We start from the raw sequence: 9,529 nt of genomic DNA, 5'->3' as shown, positions 1-9,529 counted from the left end.
GATGAACAGATGGATGGATGATGGATGGATGGATGGATGGTTGGATGATGGATGGATGAACAGATGGATGGATGATGGATGGATGGATGGATGGTTGGATGATGGATGGTTGGATGATGGATGGATGGATGAACAGATGGATGGAGGATGGATGGATGGATGGTTGGATGATGGATGGATGGATGAACAGATGGATGGAGGATGGATGGATGGATGGATGGTTGGATGGATGAAGGTTTTGGAAGGACCTTGCTCTGATGTCAGACTGATTAAAAGCCATCGGGTTTAAATGAACTCGTCGCTGCAGACGAACACGTTGTGGTACATTTATCTGTGGATGTATTTAAACATATATTTTCCATGCTAACCTGATCCCTTCCCTTTTTTCCATGTGTAACTCAGAGCATTTAGCTTCCAGACAAACATTCCCTAATGAACCCCGACAATGACAGTGGAGGTTCTGCTTACATCCCAACAATAAAGTAATTTGTGTTTTGATGACAGACAGCTCTGCTGAGCTGCAGCGGGAGGCCTTCTGCAGAAAGGGAATAATTGGCTGAGGGAGACGGGGAGAAGCCTCTCCTTGGCTCCAAGGTAATGAAACTGCAGTTAGAACAAAGTTATTATTTCTATCCGAACGCTGCCGGGAGGCGCTAAGCTCTGTAAATCACACGCAGCCGAATCAGCTGGAGGACGTCACGGAAGCAGCTGAAACTGAGACGTTAAAGCTAAAAAACACAATATAAGTAGCAGCAGGCTAGTTAATACTCACAGGAACAAAAGAGCAGCTAAAAACTAGCTATAAGTACCAACAGGTTAGCTAGTAGTTAAAAAGTAGCAACAGGCTAGCTAACAGCTAACAGTCACAGTAACAAAAGGTTAGCTAAAAGCAGCAAAAAACAAACCTATCTGTAAGTAGCAACAGGCTAGTTAAAACCTAAAAGTACCAAAATGGTAGCTAAAACCTAAAAGTAGCAGAACAGTAGCTAAAAGTAGCAATAGGTTAGCTAAAATCTATAAGTACCAACAGGTTAGCTACAAGTTAAAAAGTAGCAATACGCTAGCTAACAACTAAAAGTAGCAACATGCTAGTTAACAGTCACATTAACAAAAGGTTAGCTGAAAGCAGCAAAAAACTAAAACTATCTGCAAGTAGTAACAGGCTAATAAAAAACTAAAAGTAGCCATAGGTTAGCTTAAAGCTATAAGGAGCAATAGGCAGCTAGAAGTGAAAAATTAGCAATAGGCTAGCTAACGGCTAAAAGTAGCAATACGCTAGTTAACAGTCAAAGTAACAAAAAGGTAGCTAAAAACTAAAAGTAGCAGAAAACTAGCTAAAAGTAGCAATAGGCTAACTGAAAGTAGAAAAAAATAGATAATACTTGAAGTAGCAAAAGGTTAGATAAAAGTAGCAAAAAGCTAGTTAAGTAACAAGAGGGTAGCTAAAAGAAATACACTAGCTATAACAACAGGTTAGGTAAAAGTTAAAAACAGACAAAGAGTAGCTAAAAGTAGCAAAACACTAACTGTTAAAAGTAGCAACAGGCTAGTTAAAACTAAAAAGTAGCTAAAAGCTGAAAGTAGCCGAAGCAGATTTCAAACGGAACAAAGTTTTTGAAGGAACTAAAATGATCTCCGTGTGTTTCTACATTTCTAAACAAAGTTCAATATTTTAAAAAGTCTAAAAGTTGGAAAAACTTAAAGTCCCAGCAGCCGTCAGCTGAACGAGCTGAACGAGCCGAAGGTTTCGATTCATGAACGGCTGAAACAGCAGAAGGTCTGCAGGAGTTCGGTTGTAAAACTCAAACAGAAAAGCAGAAAGCAGCAGAATCTGAGCTCTTAATGGACAACAAACGTCTAAACATGCTGACATAAAAACAGCTGGTTTCGGCTGTTTCGGCTGTTTTCCATCCCTGGCGCTCAGACTCACCCATTTCTTGAAAAAAGTATCCGTTCTTGGACATCCCAGACGGAGGAGCCTCTGCAAGAGCAACACAAACAAAAGACAAACATCTGAGCATCGATGAAGACCAGAACTTCACCACCCGAAGGCGAAAGGCAAAGACTCGTGTCTGTTAGCAAAATATCTGGTGAGCCACTGGATGGATTTCAACCAAACCTACAGACAGAAATCACTGGATGTGCGTCTATAACTGATTAATGTTTGAAGGGAATCCAATTTAAGATGGCCGCCAGAGCCAACACACTAAAGGCCATAACTCAGTCAGTTTTACGGATACTGAGCTCAGATCTGGTGTGGTAGTAGCTGAGAGTCGTCTCTGCTGGGGATGACTCTCAGCTACTACCACACCGGAGAAGGTTTCAGCTGCGGCGGCCATCTTGACTCAGTTTGACTCCAAGCAGCCGGGTGAGTTTCTTTAAAAAGCCGTCCACTGGTTTCAGGAGATATTTTGCTGACAAGCACACACTTACACCAGTGATTACATGATCGCCCGCCTTTCAGTAACGTCAAAAAGGTTATTTTTATTTATTTAAAATCTTGGCAAAGTTGATCTCGTTAACCCTGACAGGGAAGTCAGATGTGAACAGAAAGCTTTCTTTGTATTCCAACATTTTATAGAATTAAACTTTTAAAACTCGGAATTAATTAAGTGAATGCAAACCCCTCCCCCTCCACACACACACACACACACACACACACACAGCTTATTATAAAGAAACAAAAGGCAGGAGGGGACGATCCACACGAGGGCCCAGAACAGCCGTTTCCTGTTTGACGAAACATTTCAGCCGCGAACGCCGCCTGCAGAGAGACGTAGCTGCAGAATTAAGAGGAAGCATTAATGACGGCCTCCGTCAGAAAGATTTGGCGATAAGAACAAACAGGAAGTGCTTCTCGTCTTTTTGTGCTCAAACTTTGAGCTTCGTGTAAAAACATTCAAACCCACAGAGGCTGCACCTCGTCTCTGATGACGGCGCACGATTCGTTCTGTGCAACGATGCACGGCGATGTTTGCAGGAAAGAGGAAACCGCCGCCGTGCCAACAGGAAGTTGGAGCTGGTTCTGCACCTTTGAGCCGAGCCTCAGACCCCACAGACACATCCGGTCCACCCAGCCCTTTACGACCCGTGAAATCAGACTCTTCTTCTGCTCTTTAAACCAAACTGAGGAGGAGGAAAACAACAAACACGCCGAGGCCTTTAAGATTGTTTCATCCGAGAACACAGAGGAGTCAGAAAATAAAATCGGACCATCACTGAAGTCCTTCAAAAAGCCGAAAGTTCCTGAAGATTTGAACTCGTTAGTGATCACGACTGACTGCAGCTGGTAGATTCTGCTTGACATCACCCATCAGAAGGACTGAGACTCATCTGTCCACGGTCAGGACAGTTTTACATCATCGTGGACTGAGGGGACCAGGACAGAAGCTCCAAGCTGGACTGAAACCTGCAGCTGTCCTCTGGGGGACAGTTTGATGGTCAGATGAGACAAAGACTGAGCTGTGTGGACACAAAGACAAGAAGACTGTTCGGAGGAACCTTCAGACCCAGGAATACAACAGCCAAGCATGGTGGTGGCAGCATCATGCTGTGGTACTGAAGGAGGACTACCTCCAGCTTTGTCTCAAACCAATCAGGACTGGACTCTGATTGGACAAACCAACAGATCTGGACTCTGATTGGACAAACCAACAGATCTGGACTCTGATTGGACGAACCCTCAGGACTTCTTAAAGCCCTGTCTTCACCCTGTCTCTGAACCATCCAGTTTAAGGAAGTCCACCAAGAAGACGAGGTCAACCATCAGCCAGAAGCTTCTTGGTGGACACACGAGGCCTGAGGTCCAACTTGTTGAGGGACATTGACCCGATCTTAGTGGGAGTTTATGGACATTTCTGAGCCCAGTTCTTGTTTTTACAGATCATCAAAGTTGAGTTTTCTGATCGTTTCTGAAGATGAAGATGACCTTCAGGCTCACGATGAGTGGATGGAAACTTCTGCCCGTAGAAGTACTACAGGTACTACAGTTGAAGTATGTCTGTGTATTTGTACGCAGGAGACAGTCAGACACTTGAGGATTTTACAGAAAGCTGAGACAAAAACAGACCGAGGTTTTCAGCAAAGACGATGTTCTCTTCCTAAAACCGAACAGCCGAAGTCTGATCGCCGTTAGCTTCTGAACCTGACAAACGAATAAATATAATTCTGAGTAAATGGGACTCATTGCTGTCCTTGAGAAGAGTAAAACGTCCGTTAGAAATGAATTCATCGCGAAGCAAAGCCTTAATTATACGTGTGAACGCTCTCAGATTCAGCTTCAGGACGCCAACCTTCACCGCGGCAGACACGAGTCGCGGGAATCATCGATAAAAAAGGCTTCATGAAGCGTAAAATAAAGGAAGAAAATAAGGAAAAATGTTAATAAAATGGACAATTTTTCCAAAACACACTGGAAACTGAGAACTAAAATCAGTCTGGGTGAGATTAATAGCATTACTTGGAGGAATGCATATCACCCGCCGCGGTTTAAACCAACATGTCCGCTCTGAGGGGACGACTCTCAGCTTCGACCACACCGGATCTCAGCTCAGTATCTTGGGTTAGAGTCATGTTAGTGTTTGCCGAAGTTGATCATTTTGAGTCAGAGAAGGGTGGCACAGTGGAATAGTGGTTAGAGCTGTTGCCTCCCAGCAAGAAGGTTGCAGGATCGCTTCCCGGGCTGGGGCCTTTCTGGGTGGAGTTTGCATGTTCTCCCTGCAAACTCCACATGTGGGTTTACTCCGGTTTCCTCCCACAGACCAAAAACATGGTCCGTGGGTTATTTGATGACTGTTAAATTGTCTCTAGGTGAGAGTGTGAATGATTGTCTGTCTCTATGCGTCCCTGCGATGGACTTGCGACCTGTCCAGGGTGTCCCCCGCCTCTCACAGTGACTGCTGGAGATAGGCACCAGCTCCCTGCGACCCGGAATGGAGAAGTGGGTAAAGACAATGGATGGATGGATGGTTTGACAGCTTCAGGAGCTCGGAGTTTCGATCACCTGAAGACATTGTGTAAAAATCTGTCAGCTGACACATTGCGGGACGATGCCAGCAGCAGCAGGAGGGACAAACCCTGGGATTAAACACCACCCCCTGCGTCGGCGGGGGGGTCCATGACGACTAATTGTGCCTCAGAGAGGGGGGAACCCTCCTGTTCCTGAACACAGCCCCACATTTGGCCTTTATCTGTGTTGTTGTTGTTTTGTCCTCCACGAAGGCGGCTCTCGGTCTCGTGGTTAGCAGCTTCGACTCGAGGGGTTTGATCCGAGCGTCGTCTGATTGGTCAGAAGTTGCTTCAATGGAGCCATTTGGAAGCAGCTGGAGGCTGTTAGAAAATCCAGCCGTCTTTACGCCGCGGAGACGAAGGCCGTGACGTCCGGGCGGCGTTGGGACACGCTCCCTTCCTCGAACGGCGTGCCCCGCCTCAGCGAGGGAAGCAAACATCTGTACGAGGACAGGAGAATCGCCTTTTTCTCACCAAAACTGGAGCCACATTCATTGTTGATGTGGTTTTCCTCCTGTTGCCATAGAAACTGTTTGGGCTCCACCGCCAGGAGGTGGTGATGCCGGGGCTTTTCTGTGACAATAACTGTCCAGATAGAGCGGTAATTCTTCGAGGCGATGCTCATGCAGTCGTGGAGCCATCCGAGGGAACGTTAAGGTGCAGTTTTTAACCTCTGAAGGTCACGCCGCCATCAGACCGGTTTCTCACGCTTTAATTTCACCTTTTTCTTACTTCCTGCCTCGTTTAGACAAACCTGAACGACCAAATGAATAATTAGTGACTGTCAAAATATTGTGCGTTAATCGACACAGTTTTCCTTTTAATACGCGGCTGATTTTCTTCTGATGGGAACATTTCACGGACCGGTTCTTTCGCCAAATGAGCGCTGATGGAAATGAGAAAGGACGCCGCTGAAGATGATGAAGCACTTGTCCCCGCGCCACTTGATGTCCAGCGAGCGTCTCTGACACGCCACGCTGCGTGTGTGTGTGTGCGTGTGTGTGTGAGCTGTAGCCAAACCTTAAAAAAGGACCTCATGTTAATCCCACCTAACGTGTTCAGGGTGACTCTCAGCTACAACCACACTAAAGTCCAGCTCAATATCTGTAGGACTGACAGACATTTATCTGCTCGCAAAGGTCAATTAGCTGTGGCGGCCATCTTGAACTGGCTGGACTCACCCAATCGGTGAGATATTTTGCTGACAAACTGCAGATCCAATTGTCACACCCTCCAGGAAAATCAACCAAACCCCGCAAAATCACAACTTTTTGCAACTTTGTCCAAAACACTGCAACTTTCCTGCAACTTTAACCCAATATTTATTGTTTCTAAAGTGATTCGCCACCGTTTCTGCGGTCTAGTGTCTTCTTTGTGAGTTTGTGTAGCGTGGAATACAAAATAACCCCAAATAACTCAGGAAGAAGACACGTGACGTCACTTCCTGTTAACATCAGAATGCCGGGAGCGTGCAGGAGCAGCGACCGAAGCCAAAATGTGCGCTAATGCTTCACATTTGCCCACAAAGATTTCAGCAAACCAGTTTCCTCCCCAGCTGCAGCTGTTTTGCACGTCCTGCAGTGTAATCATGGAACATAAACGCATCGACAAACACTTTGTGTCTGCAAAACATGTGAGGAGAGCTGCAGACCAGGGACAATCCAGAAATGCTCATGAATGTCAGTTTAGAAGCTATCAAAGTTCTCAAATAAAGCACCTTTTGAGAATGTCAATGTTTGTTGGGAATTATCTTACAAAACTAGGAAGTATTTTTGGTTTATACATTAAAAGTTATGGTTTTTATTGATTTTAGTAAAAAAAAAAAAAAAAATCGCAACTTTTAGGAAAATGCTCTGCGAAATCCTGCAGGGATTGTATTGAAGTCGAGTCCCTGAACGACTTGAAGATTATTTTTGTCTGAGGGCTGAAACCTTCACGTGAACCGGCAGGCGTCTCAAACTTGCAGGAAAATTGTAAAAAAAGAAAAAGAATCTTTGTTAGTTTTGAAAGCCTATGTTGCACCGATTATCTGGGGATGTTTAAAACTGAAGCAACAGCTGCTCGGCTCCGAGGCTCACGCGGGGAAATCGAGAGCGCCGCGGAAAGGGGAAAGACTATCTGCCATCTTGTGACTTTGGGCTCGCCGCCCGGTCAGATTCCACCTTCAGGAGACGAAGTGCACAAATGCAGATAACAGCTAATCTCCGTTCTGCAACTGTTCTGGTTTGAATCTTTGGGAGATTAACAGGTTTCTGCAGAAGATGAAGACGTGAAACAGGTGAAACATGGAGGGTGGTGGCCCTGAGGACCAGGGCTGGCCTCCTCCTCATGACTGCCTAACAGAACAAACTGAACGTGAAGACGTATTGATTTCTGCTCTGACTGCAGCAGAATCCTCGTTAACGGCGTCCCTTCAGAGGAAGAAGGTCAACGCTCCAAACCCAGGCTGAGGTCTCTCTGTGCTGATTAGAAGAAATCATTAACGAAGTTCAGGAAGTCTTACAGTAACTCAGATTCCAGACAGGGATGCTGAATCCGTCAACACAAGCCTGCATATTTATTCCTCTTCATCATGAATGGAGTCATTAGCATTAATGTCAGGCTTCATTAACAGCTTTATTTTCTGACGCTGAGGCTGAGATTTCAGCCTCCGCCACGGGAAAAACAAAGTCCACCCTCCTTCAGGATGTAGAGAAACTGATCTGGATGTGATCCCTGACCCAAATCTGACCTCAGGTGAACAAAAACACAACAGGTTCTGATGATCCACCTCTGGGAAAGCTGCAGGTTCTGCTGCTCCGGAGCTACAGGTGTTAGCACAACGCCAGGGCGGAAAGACATCAGCAATGACCTCAGAGAAGCAACCTGGGAAGGGTCAAAGGTCATCTGGAGTCCATCGTTCTACAGAGAGGAAGATTATTCACAGGAGGAGACAGCAGCTGATCTTCACCCTGAAGGTCAGACCGTGCAATGAGCTCCATCAGACTCTACAGGCCTCAGTCAGCAGGTCAAAGGTCAAAGGTTAAAGCCTCTTCTGTCTAAGAAGGAACCAGAAGACTTCTGGAGCAGAACCAGACCTGAGGACAGATGTTTACCCAGAATGCACTGCAGCTGTCAGCACGGTGGTGGAGGGCTGATGGTTTGGGCTCCTCTGCAGACCAGAGGACAGATGTTTACCCAGAATGCACTGCAGCTGTCAGCACGGTGGTGGAGGGCTGATGGTTTGGGCTGATTGTGGAGTCAGATGTAACAAACAGGACAATGATCCCAAACACAGCAGAACGGTCCAGAACCAGAACCAGAACCTCAGAGAGCTGAAGCAACGCTGGAAAGAAGAGTGGGCCAGAACGGTCCAGCAGCTGGAATCAGCACAGAGGCAGCAGCTGAAGAGATTTTCATGCATTTCTATGGAGGAAATGTGAAATTAAAGTTAAATATTTTAAAAAGAAGAGGAAGCAGAACGTCACGGCGGCCATCTTGAATAAGCTGAACGATGTGAGAGAAAGGAAAGGAGAATTCTCCGTCTGTAAATGAACTCTGTCCTTCAGCACCTTTGTCTCCTGTTCTCTGAACGAAGCCGGGTCGGGTCTGCAGACAGAGAAGCTTTAATCCTCGGCTCTTTTCATCGAGAGGGATTAATAGTTACAGTGAGCTCCTCGCGTGAACCTGGTCATTTCTGCGGCGCGGCGTCGTGACCGAGGTTTGCACAGGGAGCCATTTCTGACCATTTCTTCGCCGCCTATTTGTACGTCTTATTTTCAATTTACATATCTTTCCATCTCATTTCCTCTGCCCATTTCCTTCTTTTCTTTAATGTTCCAGGTACCAGATAAGCCAGCCGCTCCTCGTTGTGTTTAGTGAGGCAGCGGAGGGGAGACAGATCCGCTGAGGTCTTGATCTGCTGCACACAGCTCGCTACACACTAACTAGATTCGCCGCAGAAATTGGCTGCCTCCGTTTTTGTGAAAAAGGAGGGAATAAAACGGGAGGAACAGCTCCGGCACTCGGGGGATTCCTGCTAATTGCTTCTCTTCTTCTGCTTTGATTAAACTGGTTGTGACGCAGCCGGCCCGCTCAGCTTTTATCTGATGTGAGCGGGTTGGATCTCCGGTGAGGTCTCCTTCTCCTGGGAACCTCCTCAGCCGACTCCTTCTGCTGAGGAGGAGCAGCTCGTAGATCCTGGTTGATGATTGAATTCACTGAAATGACGTATTTTAGTCATTATTGCTCATCACTTATCAGGGCTGCAGGTTTTTATTCTCCTCCTTCCTGTCCTGTCTGCTCACAGCGTCTCTAAATGTTAATCAGACCCTCCAGGATTTCTCGATGTTGCGATCGCAACTATTAACGCAAAACCAAGCAAACCCTGCGAAATCGCAACTTTCCCGCAACTTTAACCCAATATTTATTGTTTCTAAAGTGATTTGCCACCGTTTCTGCGGTCTAGTCTCTTCTTTGTGGGTTTGTGTAGCGTGGAATACAAAATAACCCCAAATAACTCAGGAAGAAGACACGTGACGTC

General features: G+C 46.1%; 1 protein-coding gene across 5 annotated transcripts in view; it reads right to left on the bottom strand.

Annotated features, from left to right (window-relative positions):
- The window catches only part of slc4a11 (solute carrier family 4 member 11), a 64,080-nt gene that overhangs the window by 41,293 nt on the left and 13,258 nt on the right, over positions 1–9,529 (bottom strand). For all 5 annotated transcript variants that reach the window (XM_037977753.1, XM_037977755.1, XM_025010962.2 and 2 more), the window contains one exon: positions 1,931–1,981. In XM_037977753.1, coding sequence (XP_037833681.1) covers positions 1,931–1,964 — 34 coding nt within the window. In that variant the 5' untranslated portion in view covers positions 1,965–1,981. The remainder of the gene's footprint in view (positions 1–1,930; positions 1,982–9,529) is intronic.

The sequence above is a fragment of the Kryptolebias marmoratus genome, linkage group LG10, assembly GCF_001649575.2.
Source record: "Kryptolebias marmoratus isolate JLee-2015 linkage group LG10, ASM164957v2, whole genome shotgun sequence".
Classification (NCBI taxonomy): Eukaryota; Metazoa; Chordata; class Actinopteri; order Cyprinodontiformes; family Rivulidae; genus Kryptolebias; species Kryptolebias marmoratus.
The sequence above is the reverse complement of the archived record's forward strand: the minus strand, read 5'-3'. Positions and strand labels throughout refer to the sequence as shown.